The sequence below is a fragment of the Anolis carolinensis genome, chromosome 4 (assembly GCF_035594765.1).
Source record: "Anolis carolinensis isolate JA03-04 chromosome 4, rAnoCar3.1.pri, whole genome shotgun sequence".
In the NCBI taxonomy this organism is placed as follows: domain Eukaryota; kingdom Metazoa; phylum Chordata; class Lepidosauria; order Squamata; family Dactyloidae; genus Anolis; species Anolis carolinensis.
The window spans coordinates 184,036,305-184,061,125 of NC_085844.1; the positions used below are offsets into that span (position 1 = coordinate 184,036,305).

Consider the following 24,821-nt stretch of genomic DNA (forward strand, 5'->3'; position numbering starts at 1 on the left):
ACCACTTGCAGCTGTTACCTTTGAACAGTTCTCTTTTCAGAGTTTGAGAACCAGGCTTGGACTAAGACATTTTTGCTGCCTGAACAGCAAACGCACCACTAAACCTCTTTACAACCAAAACAAGCCAATTTATTCAAGAGCTCAAGAGAAATCAAGCAATGACAAAACAATTTCCTGCCCTTATAATACCCAAAATCTGTTGCCCGAGGGGTTCACTTCAGTTTGCCTAATGGTAATCTTGTTTCTAATTGGCACTACTATCTGAGTGACAAAGGAATGACTGGAGTAATACAGAAAGGGCATGGACATCTTTCTTCCTTTTTTATTAAACATGTCAAGAAGTTGTACACACAAAATTAAGTAAGGAGTCAAGACGTGAAGAATGATACTTCTATGGCAACAAATACTGGGTGAACTGGATTTGCCTGGCCTTGAGACCAGTTTCTTAGGATTCTTAAAAAAAAAGGGAGTTAGACAGTAGGTAACTTTAATCCACATTTCCTAAACTACATGTCATCCCAATCCCTGCCCGCCCACTACCCAAGTCCTTCCCGGCTCCTTTTAAAACTAGGACACATCGGAGCAGGAAACACAAAGACAACTGGAATAAGGAAGAGCTGCTTGCCTCCTGCAACATTCCCTTCATTTCACTGGAAGATCTTATTTTTAAAAAATAAGATTACTGGTAAACAGTGATGGGGAGTGGAAGGGGAAGCTGTCCTCAGGAGGGCACCAGCCTTTGCAGTTGCAGCCAAAGGCAACAACTGACCAATGGAACTGAAAATGCAGCCATAAGCAAATGGGAATGGGTTTCCTGCTCCCCACCTGCATAAAGAAAGGATAGAACCCTTTCCACGTGCATGTTGAGAGGTATGCAAGTCTTACACGCATCCATTCATCCATCCGCACATTGAGAAAGGCCAAAATAGATTATTTACACTATGTGCCCAACTGTTTCACAGATAGATACTTGACTTCCTGGGATCATTGTACTCCATACTTGGAACCACAGTACAAACCAGCAGACACAGGAAGAGAATTACAGTTGATTCTGCCAGTGGGCCAAGTCTGCACCTTGACAGTCTTGATACGCTGAAGAGGTGCCTCTGGCTTTGCCGGTGCTGGCTTGGTCTCTCTTCCAAGTCTGCTGCATCCTGGCAGTTCTGCATAAGCTCTGGATTTATGGCCATTTGCCAGATACCACCCACCCGTCCCCTTCTTTGCCGACGGTGCTGGGGGAAAAAAACCTGAGAAATGTTCACATTTCTCATGTTCAGAAATGCTTAACAAGAAAAAAAGAAATATATATATATATATCAGCCCACAACACATTTCAAGTATTCCCCCAAACAAAAAGAGAATAATTATAAATAATTAGAACTTTACAATTTAATAATTGACACATATACTATTGTATTTACAGTATCATAAATGCTTCTGTTACTTTTAGTAAAGCACTCCCTGAGAACAGTTAATGTTAGGTTTTTAATTAAGGGTCTTCACTTGTACATACACACAAAAAATTGTGATTTTTTTTGCCAGTCTTGGCAGGTTGTACACCTCACAAGGCCACCAGCTGGCAACACAAGAGGCTGAACAATATAGTTCCTTGTCTCCTTTGCAGTGGCTTGCTTTTCAGCCTCCATCCAGCTTGCCCTTTGGGAAAGAGGTATTCAACTTTCAGGTTAGCTTTTGGTATTGCCGAGGTGTTTGTGAGTGAGTTGTGGGTGGGAAGCAAACCTTTCCAGCTGTGTTGCTTTTGGTATGTGTTCCTCAAAGACTTTGGGGATCCTCTTGCCCCATAAGAATGATTTCACCAACTATGATCAGGGTTTTCTTCTTCCTCATCCAAATCGTTCTCTCACTAGCAACATTAGTTTCTTCTTCCCCTTGTAGATCTGCTTGAGATTGTCTATGAACTGCGCAAATTGAATGTGGCCGTCCTGAGCCAGCAGGAAAGTTTCCCTAGCTTTGCTGAGAAACTCGATGAATTCCCCATAATGCCGAGGGCTGATGTGGGTGAGCCGCGAGTGAGTGGTGTTGATGTAAGCACTTATTGTAGCATCCAGCAGCTGGCGCAACGGTGCTTTGTCTGTTGACATCAGTTTCCCAGAGTTCCTGCGGCCAGGAATGCCAGCAAGGCCTGGGGCGGTCATGGTGCAGCGTCGCAGGATGTCGGACAGCACTGTGGCACAGTGCACACTCTTCACCACCAGTGGAATAATGGCTGCCAGCTCATTCTTGCCCAGGGAGTGGCTGAGCGCACATGCCCACAGCACATCATTGATGGCAGGGTGTGTGTCCTGGTTATAGGCAAGGTTGAGGTGTGTCATGGCAAGTGAAGCCAACTTGAAGGCCCGTAGCGGGTACCCACGGTGCTCCATGTACCGTGCAATGGTAAAAAGTTGTGAGTAAGTCATACCTGTGGAAGCAGCGTCTATAACTATTTGGTAGGCAGTCTCAAAGGCGATGTGGTCCTTCTCACACAGGGTCAGAGCAGAGAGCGCACAGTTCTGAGGATCCTTCATGGCACACTGGAGGGCCAGAGTGCGGGCACAACTTGCCAATTCTTCTCGCTGTGGGTAGTCCAGGCTGAGGCGTAAGATGGTGTTGTGGGACATCACTGTTGCTGCTACTATGCTGGTGGCTTCGGTGGGAGTAAAGAGGGTATACCAGCTTTGCAAGATGCTGACCAAGGCCCGGACACCTAAAAGAAGAAAACAAATTTTTCTCAGCTAATAATAAAACAGCAACATGATATTGAAATGCTTGAGTACAGAGTGATGACAAAGAACTGATCACGAACTGTATTTTCTCTTTTAATTAGAGCAGAAAGATGGGAGGAGTATTAATTATTCCATGTGTACCGTGCTTCAGCAATGTTTCCTAGATTAGTAACAGCCTAACATTTTATCCTCAGCTTTAATGACTGATCATGATTTTTCTACATTGACAACTTGAGTTACCAATCAAGATTGCTATGGAAGTCTAATGACTGGTCTGATGGCAAGAAGACCTTTACCTGGTTGATGGATTTGTTTGGTATGTATATCACATAGAATGTATCCAACATCACACTTTCTGAACGTGAATGAAATCTAAGTGGATGTCAAATCTATATAAAAATTTGGGGAAATGTGTACCCCAAAATGTATATACTTAAGTAAAAATATTTTGGAATCCTGTTGTTTATATTCATGAATATTATGTGCCCTTTTGTTCTTTCATCATTGTTGCATAGGGAGGCCTTCCCTATTCAACAATGATAACATGATGGCAACAGTCTTGCATAGCAATGGCTCCCAAAGTGACCTATTTAAGATGGAATCAGGTGTCAAACATGCTGTTATTGCTCCAACCTTATTTTCCATATTCATCACTATGATACTTCATCTTGTTGATGGGAAGCTCCCCACCAGCGTGGAAATCATCTATTGGATAGATGGCAAGCTATTTAATCTCAGCAGACTGAAAGCCAAAACCAAGGTCACACCAATATTTGTTATAGAATTCCAATATGCTGATGATAATGTAGTCTGTGTTCATTCAGAAGACCTACAAGCCATTCTAAATATCTTTGCAGAAGCATACGAAAACCTTGGAATTTCACTGAACATTGAGAAAACCTGAGTGCTCTATCAGCAGGCACCAGCCAATCCCTCTGTAATGCCAGAAATACAGCTTAATGGCATACCATTAGAAAAATGTTCACCATTTCTGCTACTTTGGCAGCCACCACTCCACAAAAGTCAACATTGACACTGAAATGCAACACCGCCTGAACTCTGCGAGTGCATCATTTTTTAAAATGAAGCAGAGAGTGTTTGAGGATCAGGACATTCGTAGGGATACCAAGATGCTTGTTTATAATGCTGTTGTCCTCCCAACCCTGTTATACACCTGTGAAACGTGGACTGTGTATAGACGTCACACTCAACTTCTGGAACAATTCAATCAACATTGCCTCTGAAAAATCCTGCAAATCTCTTGGGAAAATAGGTGGAAAAATATCAGCGTGCTGGAAGAAGCAAAGACCATGAGCACTGAAGTGATTATACTCCACCATCAACTCCGCTGGACTGGCCACGTTGTCCGAATATCTGATCACCATCTCCCAAAGCAGTTACTATACTCTCAACTCAAGAACAGAAAACGGAATGTTGGTGGACAAGAAAAGGAATGTAAAGATGGGCTTAAAGCCAACCTTTAAAACTGTGGCATAGACACTGAAACCTGGGAAGTCCTGGCACTTGAGCATCCTAACTGGAGGTCAGCTGTGATCAGCAGTGCTATAGAATTAGAAGTGGCACAAACAGAGGGCGAAAGGGAGAACGTGTCAAGAAGAAGGCGTGTCAAGCCAACCCTGACCGAGACCGCCTTCCATCTGGAAATCGATGCCCTCATTACAAAAAAATTGTGGCTCAAGAATAGGTCTCTATAGCCACCTATGGACCCACCACAAAGACCCTACACTTGGAAGGCAATCATACTTGGCTGTGAGTAATAGCCTATGATGATGATGATAAGGAGGTTTCCAGAAACATGCCATGTAGCTTGGTAATGGACAGGTGTCAAACCAGTATCCAGGAGAAAAATACAGCCTTTCCTGCTTCAGACAGGAATAGTACCTGAATAGGGAGTAAGTAAAAGAAATGGTTTGAATGCTCAAAGTGCTGTGCGAATACTAAGTACTATTTTCTTGTCTTGACTTTGCTGCTCTATAACACCATACCATTTTCCAAGTAAACAAGACAATTCCTTGGTTTGATACATGAAAGTTCCCTTCACTTTCAGGATGTGTTTGTGAGAAATACCCACCCACTTCTGTTGCGCAGGTCACCAGCCACCGCACCATCTCCCTCCGTCTCCAGTTTAAGGTTGACAGAGTCATGCGCATCACCTAAAGCAGAACATGAAGGGAGGGTAATCATTTTTCTCAGGTGGTTACTAAGCACAGTTGCACTTTCCTAGATCAACTTATTCAGAAATTGGACTAAAGCCACCAGATGTCTTTCTGCTATTAAAGATTATCAGTGTAGGCCTCATGATCAACCTTGATGGGAGACCATCTGAAAACAGTTCTTAAGACAACTTCTTTGAAGGCACTGTATAAGTTTAAATTTAAGATTAAGTGTGTAAGAACACCTAAAGAGGGGAAAAGTAGCCAAAGCACAACTTACATTCAGTGGTTTCATACAAATAAACATTATATTTCTCTTCTGTTTTTTTTTTTAACTCACTTTCAAGTTGGGCCTCAAAACTACAACAAGAATCCAGTGTAAATTCCCAGACTTTTTGAGCAACCACAGATTTTCCTCACCTGTAGTCCCAGCTCCAGAGCTACATTCAGCAGGGTTGTGTCTGAGCTGTTGTCAGCAGGTGTGGCAATCTTAAAAGCATCCTGGGCCAGTTTGAAGATCAGGGAGGAGGAGTGGATGTTCTTCTGAATAGCTTCCAGGACAGTCCGTAGACGTAACATGTCGCCTGCATGAAAATAGGAAGGGAGCTCGTCAACTGCCCTGCTAGGGTGCCAATCATTCAGCCATTGGTCTACTTGAACTATATCATATTGTAATCCTTATCCTATAACTTTGCTAGGGAGAAATCAAATGAAGTGCTCATGTAGGTGCAGAACACACAAAAGAGACATCCTGAATTGAAGAGAAAAAAACCTTTTTATTTTGATCCTTTGATCCTTCAATGCTTGCCTGAATTCCCCCAATTCTACTGTTCCAAACTGAAGCAAATATCCCAGGGTGTTCCACTGTACGTTCTGGCTCTGGAATGAAAGTGAGGTACTTGGGCACTTGAACACTGTACAAAAGTCTGCTGCTGCCAGCAATTTTGCCCTGTCATCAACAGCATGGCCTTTACTGTCAGGAAACTTTGGACTCAAAACCAAAGCTTGGAGAAATCACCTTTTTTGGACCATAACACACAGAATCCTTCAGACGGGGCAATTTAGAAAGTTAGGGTTATTAAAAATAATGTTAAAAATAAAAGGGAATGTTTGTTTAGTGATTTAAGGCACAGCTGTTACAAAAATAATGTTAAAAAGAAAAGGGATGTTTTCCAAATACTAACTATACTTATTGCTATTTGGTTAACAAGAAACTGCAAATTCAAAAGTGGCAGCTCCTGTTCTTCTATGCTAGCTTTAGGCTTTCCAATTAGCATCTTACTGGTCAGTGTTGGAAACGCAATGCTGGCGTTGATGGGCCCTCTGTCTATTGTAGGATGGCACATCTTAGATTTTTAAGTGCAGCAGTAAAGTTTTAAGCATATAGTCAGTCCTCCACATTTGAGAGTGGAACTGTGGTTCTTGTAATAAAGTGATTAAAAATAACAGTTCCCAGTCTCTAATGCTTCAAATGTTAAGAGATTTCAGCTCTGAGAATTTCTCAACACTAACCATACTGGTTGAGTTGAGACAAGAGAGGTGAAGTCCAAAAGATCTGGAAGACCAAAGGTTGAAAACTACTAGACTAAAGTAAAGCTTTTCAGATAAATATTTGCTAGAAAGATAACTGGAATCACAGTTATCTGTAGCATAATTTAAAATGTCATTAAAGAGCACTTGCAAAATAGGCTTTCTGTATAGTAGAACAGACACCACTAAATGATGAATGGCATTTTCTTTGTTAAGGCTGAAGAAAGGCAATCCTAAAAATAGAAAACTAAAATAAAAGGTGGGGGTTTAACCTGGATATTTAGAGAGTAGTAGGACTCTGAAAGGGAGGATATTATTTTTGCCAAAAACAGCTGGAATTTCAAAACAGAACAGTAATGACAAATGGCAAAAGCACAATCTGCTCATGTTAGAAGTAAATAATAGTATTTCCTATCTCTTTCATAACACAGCCAACTACCATTTTGCTCTTTACTCCAATCATTGGGTGAGGTGGCCAGGGAATGCACACCAACGGTCACGTCCAGCAATTGCACTGGAGGTCAGGACATTTTATTCTGACATGTATCACAGCTTTCCTAAAAGGTTCGCAATGAGTTATAATACTGAAACCAAAGCACCAACACTCGCCAAGTAAGCAAAACGTAGCTGTGCTTAATATTTATTTTCTGGCCCATCAACAATTAAAGCATAATATCATTTACAAACATCCAAAAACATTTTTAGTAGACTTAATGAATAGAGAAATTATATTAGTTATTATCAGTCAGACATTGAGGACTTAAAAATGGGCTTTTCAAAAGCCAGGTCAAGTTTGTTAAATTTGCTAGGAGCTGCTATTTTCTGAAGTTGCTTACTTCCTGCGATAGTACTTTGTGTGAAATCAAGACAAAGGTCACAGAAACAGAAATGCTTGAACCACAAAATCTAAAGCCTGGCTTTTTTGTTTCCTCGAGTAGTCAGCATCCAGTCGGTCCAACTAGTGAAGCCAAGTGGATAGGAATTATCCCTGCCATCTAAACAGGTCACAGATAGGGATATTGCCAATTGACTCATGGCAAAAAAACAGAACAGTAAAGAATACTGCCTTCCATGCCAGTCTAGAGGAAACAATGTCAACTAAAGGAGAGTACTGGCAGGTTTACAGGTAGAAATCACTGTACCATTTGGTGACTTGTTGTCTGAACTAGTTGTTATTTTATGGTGATTCCTGTTTAGACCATATGATGTCAAAGGACTGTTCCAATCTTCTCTGCATGTTTATATATCAGCAAAATCTAGTATTTACCTGGCCTACCTACTTCTTTTCAGAATTGTCCCCTTCCTGGCAACCCTTATTAAATTAGGAGCACAGCCAAGATACAGGTCCTGTTTCAGAGGTAGAGTAAAGGCATCCCAAACCAATTAGCCAAGAAACATAAATGAGGATAACATCTGACACAGGAAGCGAGGGGCTTTCAAGCTTTTACAAAGTATGCTAAAGCTAAAGAAATCACTTCCAGCTGCTCCCAAGTACAATGAAGACAAACATTTTGCTTGTCAGCAATAGTGTGAACTCAGATCACAGTAAAGAGAAAAACAGGGCAGAAAAAGAAGGGAAAGTCTCCCCCATCTATGGTTTACAGCAGGGGATGACAATTGGGCAGTTTTCCATCCTCAGCCCCCCTCAGGCTATTTCCTCATTTGAGTGTGCTAAAATACCCGGTTGTCCTTTTGTTTCTGCATCAAAATGATGCCCAGAAATTCCACTGTGGCACTTGCAGTAGCCATTTGGAAGGAGAACTGAAGAAAAGGCAAGAGGTGTATGAGTTAGTGTTTGGGGAAATTTGGGGAGTATTTCACTCAAAATCATATTTTAAAAAATCAGGAACTTCAGATTCACAGAGGTGTTGCTGGGGTGGGATGTGGTCCCCTGTGTGGAAATGTGCCTGTGAGAGCATCTGTGTGGGCCCACATGCTCTACAGAAGAAAACATAACAAATGTCACAGAACTAATATAGTTGGTTCCCACGTCCATCCTTCTTTTCACTTCCTGGCACCCAGAGTCAATTGTTTATCTTCCTGCTTCCTTCCTCACTTCTCTGGCCATTGCTTTCCAAACACTCTTTCCTGCCATTAATTCCCCAAGACCCCCGAGAGTTTCTGTGATATGAGACTAATCTAGTAATTGCCCTCATCCCAAGGAGAAAAGTTAGCCTCTATGGCTGTACAGTGCCAGCAGAAAAGTTGATATTCCAAGGTGGGCATGGTACAGACTCTCAGTCAACTAGATTAGCTGAATCCCTTCCTTCTTCTGGCAAAAGGTGGTGATTGTGTGCGTGTCTTTTCTCTCCTGAATTTCTAGGAGTAGTATTTTATCTTTTTAACTAGGTTACAGATTCCCTCTGTGGTTTTTTTATTTTTAAAACATCATTGTTGAAGAACCGGAAGTAGACTTCCAGTCACTTTCAAGTATGTTTGTTTTGCATTCAGGAGCAGCTGTGGCGAGCTATGTCGTTCCTGGAAAGTACTAGGATAGAAGACTCATTCCAGTTGTCCACCTTGTACTACCAGTATCTAGAGTAATTTCATATTCCTAGAATTTTTTTCAGGTATGAGTTTCCAGCGGTGATTCTACAAGAGGCTTGTCACTCACCTTTGGCTGCTGTCAGCATAGTGGAGGCAAGTTCACACTGCTGTGATTCCAAGTGCCCCAGAGTAAACCAGCGTGGGTACCTGCTAGGCACCACTGAAACAATATGGTGAGGGTGCGTAACATCACCTGAGGAGGTTGTCTCAAGAACGGGCAGCCTAGGAAGAATCAAAGCATCAATACGTCAGGTCTATAAATGAGCACCTGTCAATGGGTCATAATCTTTTCCATCTTGTTTGCTCCCAATATGCTGGTGTTAAAAACTACATGGAAAACCCTTCAAGGGATTTTACAACATATGGACGCAAGACCAGGCTTAAGGAAACTTGAAAGGCTGCTAGAGAACTGAGGAGTGATTTATAAACTTGTAAAGAAAAATGTAAGTTTAGAAACATCCCCATCTTGTGCTTTTATGTCAAAGCCAACCATGATTTGCTCAGATGTCATCTGGTTTTGCTTAGCACTAGGCAGGGGGAGGTGGTCGTCGCTTGCTCCAGGGCATCTGTTGCACTTTGGAGCTACCTGCCCACATGCTTGCATTTAAAGGCCTTTGAGAATCTAAGAAACAGGAAGCCGGAACTCTCTCATACTCAGTTCTGCTTGCAAAGAAAGACAGCATTTACTACTTACACCTGACAGCTTACTGCATTCATTAGTATGCCCTTGCCAATAAGGATGGCAGATGAACCAATCAAGAAACAAATTACACTCAAAACAACCAAGAGCCCTACGGCACCTTAAAGTACAGTAGACAAAGTGTGCCCTGCACCACATGACCTCTTTTGAAAAAGAAATAAAAAATGAAAAGGCCCTTCACATTGCCTAAGGGAGGAGCCCCTGGTGGCGCAGTGGATTAAACTCTTGTGCTGGCAGGACTGATGACTTGAAGGTTGAGTTGCTGACCTGAAGGTTGCCGGTTCGAATCCAACTCAGGGAGAGTGCAGATGAGCTCCCTCTATCAGCTCCAGCTCCATGCGGGGACATGAGAGAAGCTTCCCATAAGGATGGTAAAAACATCAAAAATATCCAGGTGTCCCCTGGGCAATATCCTTGCAGATGACCAATTCTCTCATACCAGAAGCGACTTGCAGTTTCTCAAGTCATTCTTGACATGAAAAAAAATGTCTAAGAGGAAGAGACAATGTGGCCCCCTGATGCAAGCAAACCTCAATACCATTTTGTAGCTCTAACCGATTTCTAGGAAGAACCCTGTTTTCTAGCAGGTAATTTTATTTACTGTCACTTTTTGTTGAAAACAAGTGATGAAATAAGACAACTGTACCTCTTCTTTCTCAAAAAGTAAAAGGTATGCAAATTCTTTCTCTGTAAAAACATGCCAGAAAAACCTGCAACAATTAGAATGCAGGAAAATTTGGTGGAGGAAGGACAGGGAATTAAAACCTTCAGCAAACTTTAGGAAAATTATCCATAATTTTTACTTTGCGTTACAAGCTTTTAACACCAAAAGAAATGTTGAAAGGAGTACACACCTCATTGAGCGCAGGGCCAGTTTGTAGGCCAGGTCAGCGTCATGGGGCAGCAAAGCAGAAAACAGGTACTTGGCAAAGGTGTGCATGGGCACGCTTTCACGATGGATCACTTCACCAAGGCCACTGAAGGGACCACCTAGACAGAAGCAGAACCACATCAGTACCAGCCTTCAAATAGACCCTTAGGATTTCTATCAGAGAGAGATTTCTGTTGGCCCACTGGGGAATGGCGGACAGTGAGTTCCCATGGGTGGAGAGCCCACACCAGGTTTTAATTTAAACATTACAAGAAATATTCAAGGTGTTGGAACTGTTTTACAGATGGGTTTTAGCACCTTAGACAGCTTCTTACAAGCTGGAGTAGATTTGCAGCCCAACGACATAGAAGCCAGGAGCTACCACAGCCCGTTAGTAATACAGTAAGTTTTAACCTTCCTTACAGCTCAGAGGCCTAGTCTCCCTGATGTACTAAAATTTATAACTAGAGTAGTATGTTGCTAGGAACACTACTCCAACCATCCTTTTCCAAACCTGCTTCTACTCCATTTCCTCCCTATGCTTCTATTTGTACACCACTACTAGTTATCATGGGTGATCACCCATGGCCAAGTATGATTGCCTTCCAAAGGTAGAGTCTGGGTGGTAGATCCATAAGTGACTGTGAAGACCTATTCTGGATCCACAAGGATCTCTGCTACTAGAAGCCAGAAAGAATGCTCCTTCTCTTGCCCAGCGTCATACTGATGCTTTTAATGTCTCCCCCTTCTTTTTCTTTTCCTCCTCTATCTTTTAGCAAGAACTCTAAACTGTGCACCAAGAAAAGTGGAGGAAAGCAGGAATTTGCTGAAACTGAGCACAGGAATGATTCAAACTTCTTGCTCAAGGCAACTTCAGAATAGAAAGCTTTGTCACAAGGAGGCATCACTCCTTGTTGCAAGGTATTATTTGTCTGGGGAAAACCCATTCCTCTTAGCAAAGCATATAGGGAGCAGAAATGGGGGCTGAGGGAGAAAAAAAAATACACACACAGCATCTGTTACAACCTGTGACTCTTCCAAAATGACTGGACTACAACTCCTTTATCACTTCCCCATTAGCTGGGTACTCAAGAGTTCTTAGACTCTAAGAATGTCTACAAGGACAAGGTGTTAAAGGTGTTAAAAGCACAGAGAAGTCTGTGTGATATTTTCACACTCAGGGAAAAAGGCCATTCCAATGGTATGACATCAAGTAGACTCTTATCTAATTACGACGATCACTATCACAACCTACAACTAAGAAGAACACATCTATTCCTGCCACATAGTTCTGTTCAGCAGGCCTTTTAACCATCCATACCTGATTGGCACAGGTTATGTGATCAAGGGACATTTTCTAGGATTTCTAATTGCAGAACATGGCACTTAATGCAGGGAATCTAGACTGTCTCAGGGCTGAGGGTTGAACTTTGGTGGCAGTGGCACTTCAGTTCCCTTACCTTCCAGGAGCAAGATGCATTGCTTGCGGAGAGTCTGCACTAGAACAGCGTCCAGCTCCAGCTCCTGCAAGCGGCCAATGATCTGCTCCTCATTCCGCCATACTTTATCTTGAGCATAAAGGCCCTCCGGCATCACCCGTTGCTGTCCCATTCCCATCAGTGCCACCTCCAAAGCCAAGGACAGGTAGGATTCCCCACTCTCAGGGTTACAGTTGGCCACAGGCATATGCTGATACACTGGAGGCTTCGAGTCACCAGCATCTGAGGGAACAGCAAGTGACCAAGGATGAATGGAGCAGCTTCTGTTACAGTGTCATCTAAAGCTTGGGAAAAGTTATTTCTTTGGATTACAATTTCCAGAATACCCCTATATTTCACAGTAATGGCTCTGCTATCTGAAGGATTCTGAGAATTATGATCCAAGAATGTAGTTTTCTCTAGCTTTACTTCTTCCCACCTCCTCTTTCCAAGATTCACAGCTGAATGGTCGCCATAACTATGATCCTAACCCATACGGAGCTATGTAGAGCCAGTGACCATGGTGACTGGAGGATTTGAGGAAACAGTCCTATAAAAGGCAAACTTCTAGTATTTACCCTGTTTCTCCGAAAATAAGACATCCCCAGAAAATAAGACCTAGTTGAGGTTTTGCTGAATTGCTAGATATAAGGCCTCCCCTGAAAGTAAGACCTACCCTGTTTCCCCCAAAATAAGACATCCCCAGAAAATAAGACCTAGTAGAGGTTTTGCTGAATTGCTAAATATAAGGCCTCCCCTGAAAGTAAGACCTAGCAAAGTTTTTGTTTGGAAGCATGCCCACCAAACAGAACACCAGAGCATACAGGATTGGTAAATGTATGTACCATAAAGTGTTGTACATGGAAATATTGGTAATAACAAGAAATTCTTGATAGGATTCACAGTTTGTCTGGTTATGCTGGTTTGTGATGACAACTACTGTACAGTATATAATAAATGTTCATTTTTTTTTGTTTAACAATAAATGTTAATTCTTCTTCATGGAAAAATAAGACATCCCCTGAAAATAAGACCTAGCACATATCTGGGAGCAAAAATTAATATAAGACACTGTCTTATTTTCGGGGAAACACAGTAAGTTTACCTGTTCACAGATAACACATGATAATTCAACAGAAAGCTCTTTTCTAGGTGCAGCTCATCTATCTAAGTATGGTAACTCAGTTCTACTGTACAAATAGATTTATTAACTGGAGTAAATAAGCAACATATGTTTGAAGAACTACAATCTAGGGAGAATAAAAAGAAGAAAGACTGGCACCCTCAGACTATGATTAACTTAAGACTGAGGGAATCAGTTTTTAAGATACCACTTGTGTTTATGAGACCAAATACCAGCCTTGCATTTTTTCATGGAAAGGGTCCAATACTTCATCCAACAGGACTTTCTCTATATATCATCGGTAGTCTGCTAGTTCGAATGTATATCCTGTACTAATCCCACAGTGCATAGCAAATCCCAGTGAAATGTGAAGGGCAAACCATTCTGATCACAAGCTACCAAGAGACTAGAGGCTGCACACTCCAGCTCCAAGGAAGACCATCATGGCAAGAATGAATTTAGCCTGACTCCATCTATGGGCCTGAGAATGAACCACGACATTTCCATTTAGCCTTTCTTTTGCATCATGCTTACTAGTTCATGTTGACTCAATCTTATCTCTAGAAATCTATACAACACTACAAAAATTGGGCATTTTGTTAATGGTGGCAATTACAGAAACCCATGGATGGCTTCAGAATGTATCTAAAAAGAAAGAACACACACTCTGCTTTTGATTCAGAACTGGGAATCTAGAGTTTACCTACCCGAAATTTCAAGGCAGTTTTCATCCTCTACTCGACACGCTTCTGTTAGAGTGAGAAACAAGCAGCCAATGGGATTGAGGGGATGCCCTACCCAGCTTTCCAGATTGGTGATGGTGGTTGCTCCTCTCTGCAACAGTTCTGAAGGTTGCAAATAGAACAGGAAAAATCCTCACAATCACTATAAACATTGTATTATATCCCACCTTTCTGCATTAGGGTGTATCTTCTTTGACTTCAATTCCCAAGATTCAATGTTGTACAAAACAAGCAGAAGACAACTATACTTCATTACAGATTTCAAGTACTGAAGCCTCTCTCTATTTGGCACATCTCTACTTTATTCCTCCATCACAACAAGGTTTACTTACCATTAAACAAGCTGTGGTGACCTCTTTCAGTCTTAGATTGCAGCATACTGTAAGCCCCACCCTAGTTTTACTTCACCAGAAAGAAACCCCCAAACCTCAAAACAAAAAGTCCTACAACACCTAATGGTAAATTTAATCCAACTGCAGAAAGGCTATTTCCACATATACAGATGGGCAAAGTTAAAACAGGAGGCCTATATTTTTGATTCTTCAGAAAAGATCTGTAGCTACCACAGGCACAGGTATGCTCCAAACAGAATGGGAACTATCCACAAGGTCCAAGTGAACAGCAAGAGGCTAGATCTATACCTTTCTTCTGATGCTTGTAGATTTCCAGTTGTCTCTGCTGTTGCAACCTCAGAGTGTTGATGATAGCCACAGTCAACCGGAGTGCTTCCTTGGGGTATCCATGAGAACGAAGAGCATCTACGCGAGCACAAGCTGTAGGGACATGTTCTGTGGCATAATGCAAAAATAGTGTGTGATTAATCCTAAATGCAGATGAAAGAATATTGTTGTGAGAATCAATTCAGTTAGCACCTGGAGCTTTGGGTTCAGCTGTTATTTCTGAATGTTCTGCTTTGCACAGCCCTGCTGCATTCCTTAAGATACCTTTCCACTGTCAATGTCTGTGTGTGTTTTACACAAGGGATCACTCATGAATACAACCTCCCATTTACAGTCTGAAGAAGCAAAGGTTCAAGTGAGCTGCATCAGTGTAGTCAGATCATGTAGTTGACCTACGTGTGTGTGTGTGTGTGTGTGTGTGTGTGTATATCTCAGCCCTTTATTGTTCCTGCTTAAACCATGCAGAATCTACTCGTATCTTTTATATTTTTGGATCCAATCCAGCTAAATTCCATATAAATTAGCAAGTGGAACTCATCTGAGGCTTGAAAAGGTTACTCTCAAAATTGTTTGGCTTGTGAGTCTGGGTTCAAACAGTTCAAAACTGCTATTTTCTGATGGCAGACTGAAATGTGTGAAAAGTCCCCTTGACTTTTCCACCTTAGACAAGATAATACACGTATAGGCAAGGTCTGCAGTTTTATCACTCTCATAGGAAAAGTCTGCATTTGTATCACCCTCAACACACTCAGTCTTGTCTGATTTCAGAAATTAAATATAGTGGCTTGGTTAGTACTGGGACTGGACAGCCCCAGGGAAGATAAGCAGTCTCCAGACGGGGCTAAAAAGGAATCTGGTCTGAAATTGCTTTTGATGTTTTACTGGTATAATTGTTTTATAGTCGTGTTACTGATATTGATTGTTTTATCGGGCTAGGCCCCATGTAAGCCGCCCCGAGTCCCTTCGGGGAGATGGGGCGAGGTATAAAAATAAAGTTGTTATTATTATTATTATTATTATTATTATTATTATTATTATTAAATGCTAAAAAGCCACAGCTGAGCATACTGGGCTAGATGGATCAGTGCTCTGTACCTAAAGGACCCCTTCTGAGAGAGAACTGAGTAAAGGTAGAAAGGTAAAGGACAAAGGTGTTAGCTTTGCCTTCTCCTTACACATGCCCATTTTCCACAGAAAAGAAAATGTCTGCCTTTGTTTTGTACATTTGCTGCAGGAATTTGGTTGAGATGGCCCACAGGACTCAGCTCCATCTGGGCACTCAAATAAAAGACCACACTTAACACTCTGCTCTATTATTTAAATCACCTTGCCAAGGCAACAGTGGTATCTAGAAGGTTTTATAGACTCACGTTTGGCTTCCTCAATGCCTTCGTGGAAGTGCTTTTGCATCAAGTTTGTGTTTTGGGCCATTCCGCAAAATTTTATTACTAGAAAACAGCTTGCCTCTCTGTAACACAATTGTGTGGTATAGAAATTCAGCTGTTCCTGCTGGTTGTTCTCTACCTGAAGCCATATTCACTGCAGATGACTCTGAGGGAGAAGTCATCAGGAGGAACAGATGACACAGATGACACAGACTGAATAGAAAGCAGCTCCTTTGCAAATGTCCCTGGCATGGGAAAAGTAGGAGTCAGAGAGCCATACCAGCATGACTGTCTCCAAAGGAAATATTTTCCACAAGGTATCCAAAGGCCTTTAAAAGGCAGCAATGCTGCTTGTCCTCCTCCAAATCCCCAAGTGATTTGCCAAGTTCTATTAAAGGCTGCAGATGAGTTCCTGAGGAGAAGGCTTGAGGCACAAACATTTCAAAAAAGGATCTTTAGAGTTTGTTCACCTCAAGAAGAAACATTTCTTTCTCTCGCTCTCTCAATACATCATGCAAATGTTGCTGGCAAATCAAAAGCAATTCCATGCTGCTGTCAGTTTCCTCCAGGAGGAGCTCCAAGAAAATAGAGCAGGAAGAGAAGACAGCAACATTTCAGAATGACAATGTGCAGCATTAATTCTTTTGGCAAGTCTAGGAGCTGCTGTAAACAACTGTAGGTTAAGACTCAGGATGCAGCGATGGCCCAGTTTTTCACAAGCCCCAAACAGTACTGCCGTACATGCTAACCAGGATTCCATGTGTTTTGCCTAGGATGTTGGGTTGTAGTATATGAACTGTGTGTAGTCACATCTCCTATGAGATCTCACACTCCTTTACTGGGCCCCCTTTAAAGCACTGCCAGGTCAAGAGTTGCATTTGCAATTGAGTCAACTCTGGGAGCATACTACTGAACCCCTGCACTTTCACCTCCTAAACAACACAGCAATGAGCAGGTACAGAATATTAAACCTGGATATCTAACTACTAGTTCCTTGTCAAAGCAGACATGTAGAGAATATAGGTAGTCCCCAAGTTATAAACATATGACTTACATATGACTCTTAGTAACCAACAGGGGTGAGACAATAGGAAGCGAGAGAAATCTATCCCTTGGAAGAGAAATTCACTCCTGGAAAAGTTATCATGGGGAAAAGGGGTCTCCACTGACGCTTTATCACCAATCCTAGTTTCCATAACAAACCAATTTTTTTCAAAATCCAATTGTCATAGAGACAGAAAGCAAGGTGAAATCTTATGACTAAGCTCTTTTAATGTGAAAAGATTTGACTATCTTCGATGGGACTATTTAGCTCAGGACTGAGAAACCTATGGCTCTACAGATGATATCAACCTCACCAGTCAGAATCCCTGACCACCATGGCCAAGGGTAGATATTTGATCATATGTCCCTTCATGTCATTTTTGACTTATGGCGGCCCTAAGATCAACCTATCAGATGGTTTTTGTGGTAAGATTTGTTCATAAAGGGTTTGCCATTGCCTTTCTGAGAGTTTGACTTGCCCAAGGTCACCCTGTGGGTTTCTGTGGCAGATTGGAGATTGAAACCATCTGTTGTGTCCTAGTCCAATAACCAAACTATGACACCATGCTGACTAACTAAGGGTGGGTAACCTAAAATTTGCTAAGTGCTAAAGTTTCTCCACCTCTGGTTGAGTTTGGGGAGCCCTATTGACAATATATAAGAGGCACATGCTATTCTTTCTGCCACTGTTGCACCCTCTCTGCTTGGACCACAAAAGTTGAGTTCTGTATATTTACTATTAAATTTCAGGTAATTTGAGATCCTGTCTGTTACTGGAGCATGTGGTCTCTTTTCCAATACATTATTGCTTTAATTTATAACATAACACAAGGTTCATTAGGGAAATGTTAATATAGGGATCATTTCAAAACAATACACCCCAAAAAGAAAGGACCAGGAAGAAGTCTTTGAAGCAACATACTGTCTGCTCAGGAAATGACTAGATGCCTTGAATTCTTGATTCTGAAAGGTGAGCAAAAGGTGGAAACATTTGTCCCTAAATAGTTACCACAAAGGAAATTGTTATTCTTATTCTATCATAGAAGGATCCCAAATTTATTTTTGAAGCTGTTTCTTAAACAATGCAGTATTTTTACTTCAGCGTGGTCCAGCTCCTAATATAATGTCCACTGAACAAGGCCCTAATGGCCACCAGTAAGATGCAAATGCAATTATTCTTTGCTTCTGCAAGGTCTAACTTCTAATGTAATGTTCACTGAACATGACCATAATGGCCACCAATGAGAAAAGGAACAGCTTACCCAGCCACAATGGCTGTCCTTGCGAGTTGAAAAGAAGTCCCTCTCCCTCCCTTTGGTAAGAGGGAGAGATATAAAAGTCACTGCTGATTATCCTCTGGAGATGGCTGTCCTGCCAATGCAGGTCACATCCCTCAATGGAACGAGTAAACACCGTGCGTCTTGGCCTTACCAAAGAGCCTGTAAAGAAAATAACATTAAGGAAATCCACTCACACTGACCAAGTTATATCTCTGTGCTTTTAATTATTAATCTGGCCATTAAGGTGTTCACGCAAAGCAGAGCTGAACTTAGCACACCGAAATACCGAACCAGCCAATGATTGAAGGATGAGAGAGAAGGGACTGAAGTCAGGACACCATGTTATATTTTTGAAGCAAATGACATTATCCTGTAAGCATCAAAAGTACTTCTTTGCACATACAGAGCAAAGCTTGGAAAGGTTACTTTTTTTTGGGTCACAGCTCCCCAAATCTCCAGGCAAAACAGCTGAAGCATAATGTGAGTTGTATGCCAGAAAAGTAACTTTCCAAGCTTTTGACCTAAGCATCTCAAATTCATAAGTATCTCTTCTAAAAGCTCTCTACCCCTGACAAACCAGTCATCATCATACCAAACGTTCAGGCCAGATTTTCTGCCTCTTTGCAAGAACATGTTCTAAACCATTTACTCTATGGCTGCTGGTGAGCTAAGCCTTGAGAATACTACACTAGAGAATCAGCAATCCTACCCAAGAGTTAATTATATAATTTTGGTCAAATCTGTATTTGCTTAGCATCCAACTGAGGGATGGAAAGGGAGGTAAAAGAGAAGAGGGGTGTTAAGATTTGGAGTTTTAATACAAAGTATGGGAGCACAGCAGCTTGAGGGCAGGGGGCTTTGAATATTTAATTATGTCTCCACACATCAGTTTCCTCTCACCTCAATGGTTACATCAAAACTTCAAAAACCCACTAGAGTAGTGCTTCCCAACCTATATGATGTGGTGGACCAATTTTTTTTTACAATGTGCTAGGCACTGATATTGTATTTGTGTCCACTGGATAAAACTGCTTTTTTCTTTCCTGAAAACCCATCAGGGACTAGAAGCTGATGGTTCATAGAGTGCAATTGGTCCAGGAACCAACACTTTGAGTAGCATTACCCTGAAGAATACTGTATCAACTGAGATTCAAGGGATATTGAGTGGTGCTTGCATAGAACATGCTTCTCTAAACTGATACCCTCCAGATCTGTTTGATTATGTGGCATCATTCTTAGCCACCAGACTCAAGAAACTATACTTCTACAAATTAAAGTACTAATTGTACAAATTAGGCTGGTCACTACTCAAGGAATAACTGATAAAAATGGTAACAGAATGCAGAGAAAGGTAACTTGGCAAACATAGCAAACAATACACAGAGAAGAACCACAAGAGGGAGGGGAAGAGATTGGAAGAAGGATGTGCAACCAGATAGCCAGAAATGAGTGGGAGAGGAGAAAAAAAACCCCACCCAGAATTAAAAGATCCATTAAGAATGCATGCCAGAGAAGTGATAATACTCATTTATTAGACCATGTGCACATCACAAAACAAGGTAAGATGATCCAAATGCTAGAACGGTCTACCTCCCTGTTGTAAGCATCATCCAAGTAACTCTAGAGGGGAGTCTATTAACCATGCAGACGTAACAACAGTGGCAATCTCTCATCTGAACAGGCTTCACAATCGCACACAGCTGGGATCTTGTTCAGATGTTTGGCAACAGCTTGCTGTATATCCAACAGGGGGAATGTAACAAGAGAGAGAAGAAAACATGTTAGACTCCACTTACTTTGCCTGTGACTGGAGTTCTGCGTCAATGCACTAGTGATGTTGGGAAGTTCATTGCCATAATTCCCATCCTCAAGCGGGCACACCTCCATGTCTCCCCACTTTCGTAGCTGTCGCAGCCAGCATGACTTCTCTTCGAGAGTGCAGTGTGGATTCAACACAACACATACCCACAAGGCGCCTATAACAGTGAAATAGATGCAAAAACAAGGAAGGATTTTTCATTACAATACGGCAGGAGCCTGCAGCAAGGTTCCCCATCTCTTTCATTGCTGAAGAACACTTCAGAGACTTCTGTGTCATTTTTGAGCCCTGGAGAGCACTTCTAAAATGAAACAGCTAAGTGTGTGTGTGTGGGGGGGGGGGGGATCTCCCATAATGAGGCTACATTGTATTCTGGTGAGATGGAAATGAGGAGGCAACAGTAGTATAGTAGAGTCTCACTTATCCAACATAAACAGGCCGGCAGAACGTTGGATAAGTGAATATGTTGGATAATAAGGAGGGATTAAGGAAAAGCCTATTAAACATCAAATTAGGTTACGATTTTACAAATTAAGCACCAAAACATCATGTTATACAACAAATTTGACAGAAAAAGTAGTCCAATACGCAGTAATGCTATGTAGTAATTACTGTATTTATGAACTTAGCACCAAAATATCACAATGTTTTGAAAATATTGACTACAAAAATGCGTTGGATAATCCAGAACGTTGTATAAGTGAGTGTTGGATAAGTGAGACTCTACTGTATATACATCTGAGATTATTTCTGTCTATCAGAACAAATCTTCTGCTTGAATATGGATCAGAAAACCCAAGAGTTAGAGGTTCTGGGCAACAATCTGATTTCTATTCTGGACATATTTGCTTCACTTTATTAGAGCAGCATTTCTTCTTCTTCAAACCAATTGCAGTCAATATGACATTCCATAATAATTTTGCAGAAGGATTCCAGAAAAAATGTTTTTTTAAAAAAACAAAAATAACATCAAACAGGGTACCCTGCTGACTCTAATCTTACCACAAAGTCTAAAACAGCAGAGATCAGAATAGATAATTTTTTTTAAAAAAACAAAAAAAACAGGAAATAAGACTATGTATTCATACTATGGAATAGATCTGTTCAGATATGTATTTCTGTTAAGAAAAAACAACACAACATTCAGAAGGAAAACTACTGCATACTTTTTGCAGCAGACAGAAAACAGAGACACCAAATATGTTCCACTAAGAGCCTCCTTCTGATAATCAAGATAATCTACAAACAGCAACATGTGTTTATTCTCACTGGAATTATGTTTATTCACAAACCCACTTTTGCTTGAAATGAAGTAGTAGGCTCTCCACTTTTGTAGGGTTTAGGAGTAGGGTCCTCCATTAAAGTGTAAAAACTGTGAATAAAAAACACTTTTTAAAAAATCTGAGAGAACATCTCTCTTAAAGAAGCTATAGCTTTTTCAGGGTAACTCTGTGGTTAACTTTCATTGGAGGCTGACCACAGAATTGCACCAGAGGACCTAAGGATTCATAAAGAAGTGTTCTCTCTTGGAATCTCTAGATCAGGCATGGGCAAACTTATCCCCCCCCCCCAGGTGTTTCCTAACAGCTGGTAAGATGGCTGGTATTTCTGGGAGTTTAAGTCCAAAAAAACCTGGAGGGCCTAAGTTTGCCCATGCCTGATTTAGATACTCCAGCATGACTCTATGGTCAACTTCCAGCACCCTGGAAATGATTTCTAAGCAAAACATATTAATCAAATCTGCGAATAATCAAACCCCCAAAACTTCAACCTGTAAATGTGGAAGTCCAACTGCACTTTCATTTTTACCATAACATTTGTCCAAGGCTTGATTTGTCCAAGGCTTGTCCAAGGCACTGTTGATACAACAGTGAAACCATAGCTCCATCTAATAGATGCCACCCTGAGTCAGAGTTTGGAAAATGTACTGTCCAAAATTCCCCTAGCATGGGCAGTTATGAATCAGGTAATTGAAGACAAGCTTTCCTTAAACTGAAATAGAGCCAGTAGCTATCCTGACTCAAGAAATCTGGTCAATATCCAAAGAAAGTCATTTTTCAAAGCTCGGTTCTTAGCCATACAATTAAGCATGTGGTAGACTTTTAAGTCCAACACTACAATCACAGATTGGTATGAACCAGATAAATTAAGACAAACTTTCCTAAGTCCGAAATACAACCCAAATGCAGCAATTAATCACATTTCAAAACCCAGCACAATTAATCAGGTTTCACTACTACATCAAACCACTCCGTATAATTGACAGGACAGAAGACCTTTGGTAAACACTGACAAGTCCCCAATCAAGCTTTCCAATGAATTACAAAAGCCCCACAACCAATGAATGATCTTACTTTCAGAAATGCAACTAGAGGGAAATCAATGCTTAGGTATAAACAATTTGCTAATCATAAACAAATACTCACAAAGATGAAAGGCAGTCCCTTCACATTCTGTGCTAGGAAACAGATCCAAATGTCGAATCCGCCCCACAATCAATAGAAACAATGCAATTAGTGGCCAAAATGGTGCAATCCATCTGATTCAGGACACTTAGATCTGTATTTCATCTATACCTAAAATTGCATATTGACACATCTGCATGTCATCTAAAGTTATAGAGCTAATATTGAGTATTACTGTAAGTACTCTTTGACACTATGTATTAGACAAATGAGAATGGATAAATAGGCACAGATTCAATGTAAATATCAAAGGCATTGCTGATGGTATGAGCTTTAATATCCCTTGACATGCAGATCTACCTATTCCAAAGAACATACATTCAGGCTAATAAATAGAATGAGAGTTAGGAGGGCATGAAAACCCTTATTAAAATTTCAATCCATTAATTTTGCTTTAAACAGAAATTACGCCTTTTATGCATGTTGCAAAGACACATACACATATCCTGCCATCATGCACTTAGTACCACTTGCATATTGAAGACATCTCTGAGTGAAAATAGGATGCTCCCTCTGTTTTTGCCTGGAACTGACTCGGTCAACTTGCTTCTGCCCATTACCCCATCTAGTGAAATAGGTTTCTGAAAGCTCATGCAAAAAATCAAAATTATGCCATGAGAGCTAATGTAAACAGTACTAATATTCTATTATTCCTCTTTTGTGTGTTCTCCTTTCAATATAATTTTCTATAGGGTGAGCTGTCATTCTGTTTTTTGTGCTTACTTGGGAAATATAAGTATTATTTTGGCCTCAAAAAAGCTTGATCTATGACATGTGCTCCAAGCATGTGAACAAATAGGACTAATAATTGAGCACACTCATACAATATATTCAACCAAAAGATTTTAAAAACTATAGAACAGGACCACTATACAGGTATACTTGAGTGAATGAGGTAGATGTGTTCCTGGGCATTACATCTTTTAAAGAAATGTGGTACCACAGGCAGAAACAACATGGAAATATAGGGACAGGTTCTACTTCCACAAAAAAGAAGAGCACTTGAGCATGTTTCATAATTAGCAAATATGCACATGTGAAATGCAACAACCAGGTCACATTCTTGTTTCTGGTATTGCACCAATTTGCAATAACTTTTAGTCTCTAGAAATATTTTTACCCATTCTTATGCACATTTTGTGAACTTTTTGAAGTGTTAATGTTTTTAAAGAGAGTTTTCCATTGAATAAACTGTTTTGGTAAATATTTTTTAAAGATTCGGGGTTTTTTTGTTAGCAGTGTTTTAAATGTTCACAGTCCTGTATGTTTTTGTGTTATTGCATTTTATGTATATTTTTAAAAGTACACAACAAATTCCATTAAAAAAAGAATGTAAACAACTGTGTTCATGTTCAGGAACCATACTCAGATGTGGGGAGTGCACACTTACCAAATTTTCACTGAAATGCAAAGTGAACAATGCTTTGCTGGAATGTGAGCTGATCTATTTTCTATCCCATCCCTGTTTGCAACTGGTTTTGGCTGGGACTTCACCAGCTGAAGTCAAGGAACCAACTGTGCCACTCACTGCCTGTGACTACAGCAGGCCAGTATAATGTCATCTGCCAAATCAAATTAAGCCTGGCAGTAGACTTGTGTAATCCAGGTAAACTGTGATCCATTTCGGTGTCCCAGATTTCATCAGGGGAGGGGGGGGTCTATCCATTTTTCAGGAGCCTCCCAAATTCGGATGGACAGAAATCCTTTTGCAATCAGGGAAGCTGAAAGTCGTTTTCGATCTGGCCCATTATGGGGGGGACTTCCCAGGGTCCCCTTCCCGTCATTTTAGGCATTGTTTGTCCTTATATCCTTCATTAATACCTGGATTAAAAGCATCAAAATAAAGATACCACTCTTTCAGCTATTCTTTGTAGAGGAGACCGGGTTTAATGCTTAATAAAGCTTTTTTTACTCCAGAGGAGACAGGCACGTGTGGTGCTCTCTTTCTCCATCCAAGACATTTTAAGGAGACTTGAATCCCCACTTCCCAGGGCAGGGAAGGAAGAGTGATTGACGTGGAGCTATCCTACCCTGGGCTTCCTTTAAAAAGCCCCCTATTTTGTCTTAATTTGCAGGCCCTGGAGTGGTACCTTGCCTTTTCCCCCCTCGCGCTTTTCCTTCTAGCGGCTGCGTCCCTCCCGCACTCTACTTATAACCAAAGGCAGGTTTTTGACAGCCACTGTTCTGTTGTGGCCGAAAAAAACATGAACACCATTACAGCCAACCGAACAAGTGGGACCAGCCGGATTAGTTGAA

General features: G+C 41.1%; 1 protein-coding gene across 2 annotated transcripts in view; it reads right to left on the bottom strand.

Annotated features, from left to right (window-relative positions):
- Positions 1-304: 304 nt before the first annotated feature.
- The window catches only part of zswim5 (zinc finger SWIM-type containing 5), a 168,977-nt gene continuing 144,460 nt past the window's right edge, over positions 305-24,821 (bottom strand). For both annotated transcript variants that reach the window (XM_008109558.2, XM_062978363.1), the window contains exons 5-14: positions 20,078-20,257; positions 18,264-18,440; positions 14,534-14,680; positions 13,857-13,994; positions 12,009-12,269; positions 10,532-10,667; positions 9,045-9,199; positions 5,321-5,484; positions 4,819-4,900; positions 305-2,707 (exon numbers count right to left, since the gene is read on the bottom strand). In XM_008109558.2, the coding sequence (XP_008107765.2) occupies positions 1,845-2,707; positions 4,819-4,900; positions 5,321-5,484; positions 9,045-9,199; positions 10,532-10,667; positions 12,009-12,269; positions 13,857-13,994; positions 14,534-14,680; positions 18,264-18,440; positions 20,078-20,257 (2,303 nt within the window). In that variant the 3' untranslated portion in view covers positions 305-1,844. The remainder of the gene's footprint in view (positions 2,708-4,818; positions 4,901-5,320; positions 5,485-9,044; positions 9,200-10,531; positions 10,668-12,008; positions 12,270-13,856; positions 13,995-14,533; positions 14,681-18,263; positions 18,441-20,077; positions 20,258-24,821) is intronic.